This window comes from Pygocentrus nattereri, chromosome 6, assembly GCF_015220715.1.
Source record: "Pygocentrus nattereri isolate fPygNat1 chromosome 6, fPygNat1.pri, whole genome shotgun sequence".
NCBI lineage: Eukaryota > Metazoa > Chordata > Actinopteri > Characiformes > Serrasalmidae > Pygocentrus > Pygocentrus nattereri.
This window is the reverse complement of record NC_051216.1, coordinates 18,564,379-18,578,048: the sequence shown is the minus strand read 5'-3', so window position 1 is coordinate 18,578,048 and position 13,670 is coordinate 18,564,379. Positions and strand designations below refer to the sequence as shown.

Sequence of the window (13,670 nt, the reverse complement as noted above, 5' to 3'; positions counted from 1 at the left end):
TACACCCCTGTGTGATTTACACTTTTTCCTCCAAGAACTGGACCAATATTTGTAGCTGCATGCTTTATTTATTTATTTATTTTTGATAGACCTGTCTAGAGGAAAACATTGCCTGTTTCACCATTATTTGCTGAATTCTGAATTCTGTATTGATACACTGAGAGATTAAACAGTACATTTATTGTAGTTGTGCTATTGTCCTCTCGAACACTCGCCCCCAATCCCACTGTTTTGATTTCATACTTCATTAAATATGCTCAAACGACTTTTTTTTGTTTGTTTTTTTTGCTGGTTAATGGTTAATTGGTTAATCATTTGCTTTAATTTATGCAGTCACTTTTACATATGACTGTATGTATACTGTATGTACATACATCGTGTTTTAATTTTTTCCGTTATGTCAGTGGTGGCAATCTACGACTACACACAAGACAAAGAAGATGAACTGACGTTCCAGGAGGGAGCCATCATCTACGTTATCAAGAAGAACGATGATGGCTGGTACGAGGGCGTGATGAATGGCACTACAGGTCTCTTCCCCGGCAACTATGTGGAGTCCATCATGCACTACACAGAATGAGCCCTGAGCCAACGCTACCCAGGCGCTAAAGCTAGCACGCATGGGTCTGCACACAGATATCCATAAAAGCAGATGGGTATGTTCAGACGTGGGCGATCTCAGTTCAGTGGTCGAGAAATGTTGAACGTTGACACTTCATGGACTGTGCCAGCTTTTCACCACAGACTGATACATGGGGAAGAAATACACTATTAGAATACAAAAAAATTCCATTAATAACAATAAATCCCAGTGTTTACTGTTATGTTGGATGAAGGATTCTGAGCACAACCACTATTTTCCTCTGTTTGACTAAGATTTTAAAAAAAATGAAGTAGTTTTGTGGTTGAGGACGAGATATTTCACGTACTAAAGACGAGGTGCTCACCATGGTGAATCTCCCTCTTTATTTTGGTATAACTCTATTTTTGACTTTAAATGTCCTCAACACAGTGAGTTCTGGGGTCTTGTATGGGGTTGATCGATGTCTTTTGAAAGGGAAAGTTGGCTAGGTTTATACAGAAAGTAGCTGAAAAAGGGAAACACTACATTCGTATTCAGAAAGCAGGAGGCCAGTGTCAAAAAAGAGGGAAAGACTGCAGTAGAATGCAATGAATGAAAGCAGAGGAAGGAGGGAAAAATACAGTATTTTAGCGAGTTTTGTGGGTGTCCACTGGACAAGTGTATTGGTTTAAGTCCTTGATTCTGTGCTTCTTGACAGAATCTTTACAGAAATCTGTAATTTCCATGTATTCAACAGGCAGCGGTTATCCGATTAGATTTTGGTGTGGAATAACTCCCTGAGCTGGCTACCAAAGTAGCCAGATCTTAGACATTAATCTTATCCAGAGCTGAAATCAGATTGGGTAACTTTTGATAAAACTGGCCCCAGATGTTGTGATTGCTCTTGAGCAATAACTTCTCAAGACAGGAATAAGTGTTACACAATCAATGGAATTTTTTTTTTGGTTTGGTATCTTCCACAGATATAAAATGCCCAGAGAGCATAAAGGAGAGTGCCAGCTTTCACTTTATGTAAGACAGAAATGTTGAACTCCTTTGCAACAACAGTGTTTGATTCCGTTAGATGGCAAGTGCAAATGAGAAGTTCTGAATGGGCAAGACTGAGAGAGAGAGAGAGGAGGAAGAGTGAAATATTGAACTATTTGCACAAAGATTTTCACCCTCAGCATCCTTAACTTCATCTTCAAGTGTCCATTTGTAAAGCTGGTGTATTTTGCTGCTGAGCTGTGCCCGCATAATCTGCCTGTTCCTAACACTAAAGTAAGAAATCGGTCAGCCCTAAAACATGCAGTACTAAATAGGGTCTTCATCAGCTTTGCTTTGTGTATTTTTTTTTCCTCATTTTTTTAAATTATATATATTGTGTAGTGATGCTAACCAAATGGCCAAGTTGGTTTTTGATATGTTGTGTAGTGCTACATAAATTGCATGCTCAATAAAAATCAAACGTCATGTTATTTTAATTTCACATTATTTTTCTCATCTTTACTTTTGAGTTTAAAGACAGGTAACATTTTTTTTTATTTCTCATCAGCAGGTCATACAGCTGCTAGGAATTTTCAGAGTGAATAACCGGTCAGGTGCTAATGAAGTATATTTTTTGTGGCATATTTTAATGTTACAATGCCTGTATAATGCTTGACAACTCTCACCAGTAATCGACTCTCTGTACTCCGTTCATTGTCTAACATGGTTTGGCTGATGTTTACAGACCTCCTCTGGATTAGCTGGGATGCGTAGTGTCCGATCGCCAGTTAGAGTCCGCCACAGCGGAATATACGTTGTTGTAGAAAATGGAGGGTAATACCAGGTTGGAATAGCAATAAAACCGCAGCACAGCCATATTCCTTACTTGGGTTTGCAATAATACCTGGTGAACTGAGATGTTTAGAGATGCTATTTTGTATTTGCTCATCACAGAAAGCACATAGTTTTGAAGATAATAAAAAGCAAAGCAAGCAGACACATGGAGTATATTTATATTTGAGATAGGCTGGCCATTCTCTTAAAACTGAAGTCACAAGAGATTTCTTGGTTTAATTTTGTAGCTTGAAAAGATTATCAGAGAGTATGCAGTTGTACACAGACTGTGAGTATATAGAGAGATGTATATCTAAATAAAAATGTATATTTTGGGTAAGGATGTGTGCATACATACATATATGTATATACACACACACTCACTGGCCACTTTATTAGGTACACCTATCTGATTTCTTGTTAACACAAATAGCTAATGAGCCAATCACACGGCCACACCTCAATGCATTTAGGCATGTAGAGGTGGTCAAGACAACTTGCTGAAGTGCAGACCGAGCATCAGAATGGGGAAGAAAGGTGATTTAAGTGACTTTGAACGTGGTGTGGTTGTTGGTGCCAGACGGGTTGGTCTGAGTATTTCAGAAACTGCTGATCTACTGGGATTTTCACGCACAACCATCTCTAGGGTTTACAGAGAACGGTCCGAAAAAGAGAAAATATCCAGTGAGCAGCAGTTGTGTGGAAGAAAATGCCTTGTTGATGTGAGGGGTCAGAGGAGAATGGGCAGACTGGTTCGAGATGATAGAAAGGCAACAGTAACTTGAATACCCAACCAAAATCTTGGAGTAATGTTTCCAACACCTTGTTGAAAGTCTGCCACAAAGAATTAAGGCAGTTCTGAAGGCAAAAGGGGGTCCAATGTTTTACTACTACTAGGTGTACCTAATAAAGTGGCCTGTGTGTGTGTGTGTGCGCGCACATATAAATTTCCATTATGTGAGAGAGTGTAACTGTGAAGGTGTAATAGCCATTACTGTGTATTGAATTTTTCCTTCATTTCTTTACAAAGTGAACTGATTTAGTCAGTATTTGCATGTTGCTGTTCTGTGCGTTCATTCATAAGTACAAAGTGTTTAAGTGATGATGCTGTTCTAGGATCCTTCAGCCCACAATGTGCTCATTCCTGTTATTCCTGTTACTAACAACAGGGTCCTAAATCAGCACTCGTGCTCAGGCATTTTGTACATCTGCTCTCTTCAGCTTCTAAACTAGCACATGTTAGAGTATGAGAAAACTCCAAAGCAGTGCTTAACACAAGCCTGTCCAAAACGGGACCACTAACAGTATCAGAGGGCATTATCCAGACTAAACAGGAAACTACACAGAAAAACTGGATCAACTGTATGATAATAAAAGCTATTTGAAATGATTTTGTGGCTGTACATATGTAATATTTCATGTTTCTATACATTTACAAAAAGCAATTAATATATGGTGTTATATAAATGAAAAGGAACACCCACTGCTATCATTGGAACACTGTTGAAAACTATGTAGATACACAAAAATGTATACATTTCATCATGAAGTGAAATGTGGATGAAGCTCTAAACTCTTTGTTTTCCTAAAATGTTTAACTGAACAAGACTTCATTGCTTCAGATACGCTTCATCTTCTTTTTGGCTTATATAACTTGGCAGATATTGCACTCCAGATGGTCAGAGACAGTAAGTAAGATTGCTGGAGGGTTTCAGACTCTCAGGCCCACAGGCTGTTGATGTTTAAAACTGGAGAGGGAAGTGCTTTTAGTCTGCAGTTAATCAGCAGAATCAAGGCAACATGGAGAAAATCTACGTAAACATACATTGGAGTGTTTTCCCATGAACATCAGTTAAGAGTAGCATTTTAAATCAACACCAGAAGCAAGAATGTAGAGATATAATCATTATTTCTTAACCTTTCCAAAAGTCAGATTTCAGGTGGAATTCCATTAAGAAACTGACCTATTATAATATGAATTTATTAGTATTTACTTTTTTTCAATTTACTTACCTGATCTTCTGTCTCAAAGCCACTGGGTTACAGCTGTGGCCTTTCAACAAAAGTTGCTCCCAAAGACCACATTTACCCCAACAACTATCCAAACACACCGTAGCTGCCTTACTATTTTATTTTCTCATATGCCTCTAAAATTGCATACATATTGAAAAATATTGATAAAATGGGACAGGCATTTGCGCAAGACTTTCACTGTATTAGAAATATGAACCATTTACTACTATAAATGATTTTGAATGAACTAATTGATGGTGCTGTTGTTCTGAAAGTGCTTTATTTAATGAATAACCAGCCTGTGCGAGGACTGCTCTGGATTTTCTGTTGCATCTTTAGGATTTTTGATTGTAAGTGCGGAACATAAAGGCCTACAGTCTCAGACTACAGTCATATCCCATATGTCACGTTTGAGAAATTACAGAAATGATCAGTTATCACAAGCGAGCTAAAGGTTAACGCTATGTGTGCACATGCTAAAATGAAATTACAGTATGTATTCTGTACAGTAGCTACACTTAATCAGGTAGCTTCTGTCTTGGGTCTGAAAAAAAAAAAAAGAAACAGAAAAGAATCTTCAGGTCACCCAGATCTAAATGCTGGGTTGTATAACCTGCTGTGTTGAATTTCCAAGTCAGAAATCAGAAACTAACAATTTACTTGATTGCTGCTGTCTGACCTGCTTCACCTGCTGTTTAACACCACATCATCATTTAAAAAAAAAGATGCACTTAGGAAAAAATACAAAGTATGACACATTTAGAGTATTAATGTTCATTACTGTGACTCAAATGAGACAATACTTGACAAACCAACACACATTTAACACTTCCATTTATGCCCTGCACTACACTGGCCTTTCCTGTCATTACAAACGGACGACACTCCTGAGGCAAAGTCTGCTCAGTGCACCCTGGGATCTTATTTTTCTGCGTTCTGCTCCGTCACCCTCTCCCTGCTGGATGAGCGCTGAATTATATAAGCAGATCTTAATCATGACATTAAATGATCAGCCCTCCCACTACACTGGCCTGTTTATCTGAACCACAACATCCTCAGGCGACTTACGAGGCTTCATCAAAATGGCAAGGCATTCATTATGTGGTTAATTCTATGCTTGGCCGTGCCTGTTAGTTTGACTGCCAGCCTTGGGGCACTGTGTGTATTCAGCCCTGCTGTGAAGGGCTCAAAATACAGCTCCTCTGCTGGGACACTGCGAAGTGCTGAGCTTTACTGATGAGCGCTATCAGACGGGATGATGACATCAGCCTCGGTTCCACTGCTTCTCTCAGCGTGTTTGTGCATCTCAGGTAGGTGTCACTGGCAGCTTTGCGCGCTTCTCTTAGTAGGTGTATCATTTGCCAATACAAAGGTGTGCAGTTGTAAAGACTTAGTCACGAATTGCTACGAACAACGTCCGTTTTAGGTACCACCACAGCAGAAGCCACGCCTATAAAGCGCTTGTGCATAAAGAATCACTCTACACGTTCTATATGCATGTGTCCAAAAGTTTGTAGACACCTGCTCGTCTAACACGTCTGCTGAAATCAAAAGGTATTCATATGGGATTTGCTGCAGTAATTCTACTCTTCTGGGAAGGCTTTACACTGGATGTGGGAACACTGCTGTGAGGTTTTGATTGCATTCATTTATTAGATTTGGAACACAAATGCCACTTGGATGGCACTCAATCACTCCTGAGATTGCAGTTCCACTGCTTCACAGCCCAGTGCTGAGGAGGGGCTTTAAACCCCTCTAGCTGACACTTGGCACTGGTCATGGTGACCTTAGGCTCATGTGCAGCTGCTTCAGAACATCCCAGTGCTTTTCTATTGAGATGATTCAAGCTTAGAGCAGCTAATGAACTAAAAAGAAGGGCTGTCTGGATACTTTTGGACATATTATGTAGTATAAAGAAATCTCATATATAATGTAATGTTTTTTTAGTCCTGGAGGAACCGTGTTAGTACTGAGCTCTGGAATGGTGCTTTAATGATACAATTAGCAAGCCTAATTTCTTCCGTCAGGCTCGGTTAAGTCCCAAATGTAATAGGACTCGGTAAATGACTCCCTTAAAGACCCTGGAAAATGCAGTTAAAGCAAACTGTTAAGAGTCGCTACAGGACGGTGCCTGCTCCATTGCTCTTCTCCAAACATTACAGCAACTCTTTTCACAGGACTGCCCGTGGTGATGGACAACCTCGAGCTTCTAGCAGACTTGGCACTGAGGGCCTCTGTTACTCAAATAAATGATCGCTCTCCCTCCTTCAGCCTGTACAGGGCAACCAACCAGTCCGTTAAACAGGTGATTCTAACGGCTTTCAGTTTGTTTTGCAAGTGTGGAACTCAGGCAGGAGATTCTGTCTCAGACAGGAGAGCAAAAAGTCTCAGAACTTCATCTGAACCACTGAACCACAGCACAATCTACAGGATGCTGATGCCCTCTTGTGGCTATTGAGAGTAATGCAGTTTGTAAAGGCCAAAGGTTCAAAACATTCCACATTCAGAACAGTGTGAACTGGTTATGTTCAGTCCGCTACATGTACCATTTTGATGGATTCGATGCTTTGAGTACTTTCAAATAAGAATACTTCTGCTTCAATACGCTTATGAGGAAAGGAACGACAGATTTGACTCAGACATCTAATGAACATTCACAACAGTACTAAGAAATAAAAAAAGAGAGAAGATTAGTGCCTGACAAACTAAAGTTCCTATACAAATACATGCTGCATGTGTTAATTATCCATTTATTCATGTCATTATTTGGAAAATACCTTCACTTCTGCATGAGTTCTTATTTTTCCAAAGTACTAATTCTTTTACTTCTATACACCACTGGTTTTTAATGACAATATCTACTGTTTGTTTTGTTTTCCAAGGTCAAGCTGGTGGGCTTCAATACTTACGAGTTTATTCTTAACTTTGGCCTAAGAGAGACAGTCTGTCTCAAACACCAGCCAGGGTTCCCAGACAGGTGTCCATTCAGCCTGAAACTGTTCAGAGTAAGGTGTTCCCTTTAATAATAAACATTACATTTTCTGACCAATATGTGTGTTTTCTCTGTAATTTTACTATGAAACATACCTGATAGACACATCATAAGTTTTCTCTCCTGTCCAGTCTGTTCAGTGCTCCAGTTATGTCCGTGTGTCTGGTGACTTCATTTCTCTGCTGGACCTCAGTTGCGGACCGAGGGCGTTGAGCTCGAGCTCAGAGTCCAGCAGTGAGGAGAGGATCCCACAGAAAGCACAAATGGACAGGCAGAGGGTCTACACACTAGGAGCCATCATCTGCCAACACATTCTAAGCTGGGGCTGTGATTAGAGAGAACTCTCTGAAATTAAAGTAAAACATATAACCAGAGCACTCACTGAGTTCAACATGTGCTCATGAATTCAGTGACAAGTTTTTTTGTTTTTTTTTAAACTAAGGCAAGAAATATGAGAATTAGTTTTTTTTCTGAAGATTCAGTGCTAGAAAATGTGGTTTTCATTGTTCTTCAATTTAGTGATAAGAAGGTTTTTTTGGAAATTCAGACATAATAGAAGGCTACACACAAAGGAAGCTAAGCCTTAGATAATGTATTTAAAAAGGTTAAAACTTAAGAAAACATCAACAGCTTTCAGTATTTGCAGGATGACACTACATGTTTACAATTTAATGGCAGTGTATTGACATAAGGGCCCTTATACTAAAGAGAGTAAGAGAGCATGTAAGACAGAGGCCTAGTTAACAACACCATCCGTCCATTAAGTAGAAGCTTTTGAAGCCATCAGAGACACTTGCCCTCATACAATACTTCACAAAATATGTCATGTTGTGAATAGTGTCATAAGCTCTCAACAAATACCTACGTACTGGTGTTTACTGGCACAATGTTTATGTAGATAGAAATGAAAAAAATACAGAGCAATACAGACAGAACAGCCACCTAATTCAGTGCCTCACAGTCTTAATGTCACTCACTGTACTACTTAGTTTTTTTTTTCTACAAGCCATTTTTTTTACATTTGTAATAATAACTTGTTTCATGCTGGGATGAAAAATGAAATTAAAAATGTATTTCCTGAGCAACTAAAGAATAAAAGCGTTTAAAATTGAAAAACTGATGTTCTGAGGAGATGAAAAGGTCATAGGTTATGTTCTAACATCTGCCACAAGACAAGAAATAGTCTTCTTTATATGAATGCAGTCTAGAGCCTCAGAAGCCCTGCCCAAAGTGCAAAATGCAAATCCCACAGATACACACATTATGCTTAGAAAGGCAACTTTGAGCTCCCCTTCAAATCAGATTACAACCATCACACATACATAAAAACAACACCCACACAGAAGAAAGCACTGGGACAGTTCACTGCAGGAGTTACACATTTATATTGTTCAGTTTAAATGCAACAGACAATAACTTTCCCGTGTATTTTATCTAAAATACTCCTGACTTTAACAACCAGCATTAGCACTGTGCACTCACGGCTACGATGCTCTACTTTGTTCCCTAGAACAGATGTGAATTAACTAGGCCGATAACGTTTATAAGCAAATTGAAAATCTGTAGCTACCATAAGTTAAAAAACACAGTGCTCTTACAGGGTCATGTGGTCAGATTTGAACTTAACAGGTAAAAAACACCGTTCTCTGTTCCAAAAGCTCTCGTACTGTACACATCAACAAAAGTGACTAGACAACTGCCCACATATCAAGTGTCTCAGAGAAGCTACAGCCTCCTGATGTCAGATCAGCTAATACTCTGAATGATCACTCCTACTCTTACAAGAGTAATCAGTACAAGACGATGCGAAAAGGCTTCTGACTTTGAAACAAAGATATGTAACCCAGATATGAGAAGTGCTCTGAGGGCATATATATATATATATATATATAAAGGCAATGCAAAAACAGTCCACAAGTGAAAAGAAAACATTGTTCTGTGAGCCACAGAGCTAACAGAAGCTGTTAAAGTCAGGAACAGCTGCAGTATGTACAGATAGATAGCAATGTAACCAACATAAACAGACAGAAAACATCCAATCTCAGACACAGCAGGGCTAAAGAGCCCCACACACTGTAACTGGGTTCTTTTTCATCATGTAAAGGAAGGGTTTAATCAGATTAACTGAGTTTCTTTTCTCAATAATGAATTTTCGGTTATTATGATAGGTTTAGCCGCATTACGGGAACATTTCCAATTACTTCATTCAGAACATATGCAACAAATCAGCCTTGAAATTCTGGACTTTTTTAATAGTGAGTAAGTGAAGCAATGTTACCAAGCCATTGCTTTTCTTCTGAGAGTGGATCAACCTAACCACTCAGACAAAATGCACACATATACACATCTCTTCTTCAACCTTTTCTATTCACGTTTAACGCATACAGTCAAGGGTTTAAAAACTAAACTTTGAAATAAGAATATATTTCAGGTATTAAATAATTTCATATAAAAAATGGTAAAAGCACCCTCCCCACCCCACATTTCCAGATACATCTTTTATTATACATACATAATCCCCTTTCGTCATGATGGAGTCCATGCAGTACCTAAGTATAGTAACGGCAGAGTCTCTTTTTGTTGCTTTTGTTGTTTTTGTATAACTGCTTACACGTAATTGCAAAGCGGCACAAACACGCAGAGAAAGCTTATACTGTAGGTGATTTGGCTTGCTTTTTTCATACTGTGGTAATAACTGGGGCTAAAATGAGGAACAGTATTCTTCTCAGTTGTTCTCACGTTGTGGCCTGCAACAGCTGGCGGAGTTTGAATGGAGAAGAGCACACAGCATTAGGCGCATGCCATGATTTACCACTCTCTGGTCAGTTTGGTGTTTTGGTCCCGTTTTGGAGGCGCCGGGGGAGGCCCGCGCCGTAACGTTGCATAGCCTGAGATGTTGGCACCTGTGTAGCCGCCCTTTTTCTGCTGGCCCAGCAGCAGCTCTGGGGGAGGAGGCGGGAGGGCCATGTCGTCCATAGTGGCCACAGGCTCCAGCTTGGTGGAGATGCGAGAGGAGGTGAGGGAGCCGTGCCTGGACATGGATTTCCTCTTTAAAGTCCTGTTGAGGTCCTCGAGGAAGTTGGGCTGCATGGAGAGATTGCCCTTAGGTGAGGTGGGAGGCATTTGAGAGTTGAAGGGAGTGAGGGGGATCTGTTGGGGGGGTGGAGAAAGGGCCAGAGGTTCGGGGGGTCCACTGCTTCGCCGCTGTATAGTGGGAGGAGGCGTCTTCCTCATGGAGCTCTGTTTCCATGACGATGTGTTAGAGGACAGTTGTGGCTGGGGGTTGACCACGGCCACTTTTGGAGCTCCAGCATGAAGCTCCATGGGTGGAGGAGGCAAGAGCTCAGAGTCTGGAGGAGGAGGGGGGAAATCACACTCGGGTGGTGGTGAGGGGAAATCTGTGTTGAGCTGTCCAGATTTCCCCTGCAGAGCCAGTGGCAAGTTAGCAAGGTTGATCTTGCCTGGTTTTGTTGGTGTTCGAAAGCTTGCAGTAGAATCCTTGGATGGCGAGCCTGTTGTAGAAGAGGGGGTAGAGAAGGAGCTGGAAGAAGGCTGACTGGGTTGAGCAAACATGCTCACCAGATCTTCCACCTTCTTTGACTCCTGATACTCGATGGACGTGGTAGACTTCATGCTGGAGTTTCGCTGCGGAGTCGGAGGAGGCCTCTTGCCTGCTGAACCTGTTGAGGAGTTGGAAGAGGTGGAAGGTGATTTCTTGATTGGTGACCCCATCTTGGAAGGAGGAGGGCTTGGTGCAGGAGGTGATGGTGGTGGAGGAGGAAAGTCCAAGCTGTTCTCAGGAGGAGGAGGGGGGAATTCAGGAGATTGTGGCTGAATCTGCCCACCTGGTTGCCATTTAGGCTTGGCTTTTACGACTGGAGGGGACACAATGCTTTTAGAAGCATCCAGAGTTCCAGGGAACTGGTTCGCAATCTGTTTCACAAGCGATGGTGTTGGGGAGATGGCAGTAGACAAAGGTGGTGCTTTTGAGGGGAAGCTGTGTTGTTTTGGCAAGGTGGGTGGAGGCTGGTTGGGGCTATGGCCTCCAGAGAAGCTCTGCTGCTTCTTCATAGAGGTGGTTGTTGGGGTTGGGGACACAGGAGGAGGTATAGGAGAGATGGGAGAGATGCAGTGTCCAGGTCCAGATGGTTTGGGGGCAGTCTGGGGTGGAAATCCTCCAGTGAAGGTTTTAGGTGGTGCAGGGGGAGGCCCTGACCCATGTTGAGGAAGTGGAGGAGGAGAGAAACACACTGGAGGTGGAGGCGGAGGTGGCTCCTCATCCTGGCTGAGGGGAGAAAAGTCATAGCTCATGTTGGGAAATTTCTGAGCAAGGAACTGCTGGAGGCCATTGGTGCTGAGGGGTGGGGGGTATTTAAACTGCTCCGGTGGTGGTGGAGGAGGCAAAATTCCATTGCTCTGCATGTGATCAGAGGGAGGCAGGTGCTCCTCCTCTGGAGGCGGTGGATGGGTAAACTGTGGCTGTGGGCTTGGGGGACCTAACTTCAGTACTGCCATGGCAGAGCCAGGCATTGGCATGGTCAGAGGGGGTGGGGGTGGTGGTGGAGGTGGACTGTTAGCCGCTGCTGCTACATTGTTCATTGTTACTGGTTTTGCACACTGCGGAGGAGGGACTGGGGGCTGCAGCTGCTGTTGCACGGCTGCCACTAGAGGTGTCTGTCTGTAGTGATTAGGAGCCTGGGAGATGTTCTGCAACCTGGCAATGGTGCTATACTTGGTGAACATGGTTGGCGTAGAGTGGTAGGTGGGGTTGGGTAATGGAGGAGGAGGTGGAGGTGGAGGCGGAGGTGATGGTGGAGAAGGAGAAGACTGGGCTGACACATTGGGGTAGCTACCATGGGACAGAGCAGCTTGGGACATCTGAGGCATTTGGGGCAAATGGGCAAGCTGGAGAGGATAAGAAGCTCTAGTAGGCTGTGTAGGTGGGGGTGGATCCATTCTCATCTATAGAAGAGAGGAAAAACAGACACAGTTAATAATAGCATATTAGAATGTTTTATACACTGCAAAAATTGTTTATTGGCAAGTTGTCTTAAATCTAGTGAATATATCTAATATACTTCAATTTTAGATTGCTGTAGCTTATAGTAAGAATGTTTATTTCCAGACCTTTTTTTACATGTTTTGAGTAATTTGTAAGCAAAATCACAATATTGGCAGATTATAAGAAAATTTTCCTTAGTTTAAAAACATGCTGAAAATCTGCAAAATGATCTACAAATACTATGAGATAATTTTACTAAATAAAATTACTTTAAACAAGTAAAAAACATCTAAAAATAAGCATATAGTACAATCATATAACATTTGTACAACTATCTCAGAATGAAAAATTTTAGATATTTAGATTCGGGCTGGTTTCTCTTGTTAAAATATAACTTTTTTTTGTGTAATTTCTATATGTAGTAGTCCTCCGAATATGCCTGAAGAGTTAGCACAGCTATTAAGATGATGTGAAATGAATTTAAAATGATAGAAAAATTGACAGATATTGAATGAAAATGGTAAAAGGACAAGAATAAAGGTGAAGTGAACATAATGAGGATGACAGTCGTCCTTTATCTGAGAGCCCATATTCATCAAGCATCTCAGAGTAAGATGAGATCTCATCAGTTGATGTAATCAACTGAGTGTTACATAAACCCCAGATTAGCATTCTTATACTGAGAATTTTGATAAATATGGGCCCAGAGCTCTACTATGCTGAGATCAGCAAGCAGAAACACTGGATTGGAAACACACACTCTGCAACTTGCAATATTATTACCTCATGGTGTGACCCAGCACTGCAAACATGCAGCACTTACTGTACAACAAAGATTCTGAACAACAAAGAATTTCAGTGGGTCTTACATCACTGAACGCAATTCCATTCTCTCCAGCATTCATCATACTTTGTTAATACACCATAACGCACTCAACTATACCGAGTTATTCTAACTATATTACACCAGTGCATTGTAGGAATCTGTTAAAAGTTGTCACAAGCCACTAAAACTCTCACAACGATTCCCCCAATTAGGCTGCATTCACGAACACGTACAAGGAGCCGAACTATTGTAGAGAGCTGTAGGAGTGGTTAGTTGACCTCTAAATTACATGAGGATTAAAGAAAACCAGTGTTAGCGTGTGAGAGTTTTCACACCCCTAACCTCAATCCCCACCAGTGCATAAGGGCATGGCCTTGCGCGACTTGACTTTTGTACCCTAAGAGAGGAAAGGAAAAGAGAGAAATCAGCAGTCCTCCACAAGGCACTGGCTTAT

The 13,670-nt window shown here is 41.3% G+C and overlaps 3 protein-coding genes across 14 annotated transcripts in view; 2 read left to right on the top strand and 1 right to left on the bottom strand.

The window, feature by feature from the left end:
- abi2a (abl-interactor 2a) overlaps positions 1–2,546 on the top strand; it is a 38,550-nt gene extending 36,004 nt beyond the window's left edge. For all 9 annotated transcript variants that reach the window (XM_017691726.2, XM_017691724.2, XM_017691722.2 and 6 more), the window contains one exon: positions 405–2,546. In XM_017691726.2, coding sequence (XP_017547215.1) covers positions 405–580 — 176 coding nt within the window. In that variant the 3' untranslated portion in view covers positions 581–2,546. The remainder of the gene's footprint in view (positions 1–404) is intronic.
- Positions 2,547–3,041: 495 nt separating this feature from the next.
- LOC108423992 (secreted phosphoprotein 24) lies at positions 3,042–8,504 on the top strand. Its single transcript, XM_017691718.2, has 4 exons — positions 3,042–5,706; positions 6,574–6,701; positions 7,279–7,401; positions 7,520–8,504. Exons 1-4 carry the CDS (start codon positions 5,652–5,654, stop codon positions 7,721–7,723), a joined length of 510 nt encoding a protein of 169 aa, XP_017547207.1. The 5' UTR covers positions 3,042–5,651; the 3' UTR covers positions 7,724–8,504.
- A 250-nt stretch (positions 8,505–8,754) lies between these two features.
- raph1a (Ras association (RalGDS/AF-6) and pleckstrin homology domains 1a) overlaps positions 8,755–13,670 on the bottom strand; it is a 95,039-nt gene continuing 90,123 nt past the window's right edge. For 2 of the 4 annotated variants that reach the window (XM_017691714.2, XM_017691717.2), the window contains one exon: positions 10,197–12,350. In XM_017691714.2, the coding sequence (XP_017547203.1) occupies positions 10,197–12,350 (2,154 nt within the window). Of the gene's footprint in view, positions 12,351–13,558; positions 13,614–13,670 lie in introns of all 4 variants that reach the window. The other 2 variants (XM_037539235.1, XM_017691713.2) reach the window with 2 other exon arrangements.

What these genes read in the sequence shown, in the direction of transcription:
- LOC108423992 (XM_017691718.2), top strand. Translation starts at nt 5,652, where the DNA reads ATGATGACATCAGCCTCGGTTCCACTGCTTCTCTCAGCGTGTTTGTGC. An exon ending in CCAACCAGTCCGTTAAACAG is followed by an intron (nt 6,702 to 7,278) that starts GTGATTCTAACG and finishes TTGTTTTCCAAG; the next exon opens with GTCAAGCTGGTGGGCTTCAA. An exon ending in TCAGCCTGAAACTGTTCAGA is followed by an intron (nt 7,402 to 7,519) that starts GTAAGGTGTTCC and finishes TCTCCTGTCCAG; the next exon opens with TCTGTTCAGTGCTCCAGTTA.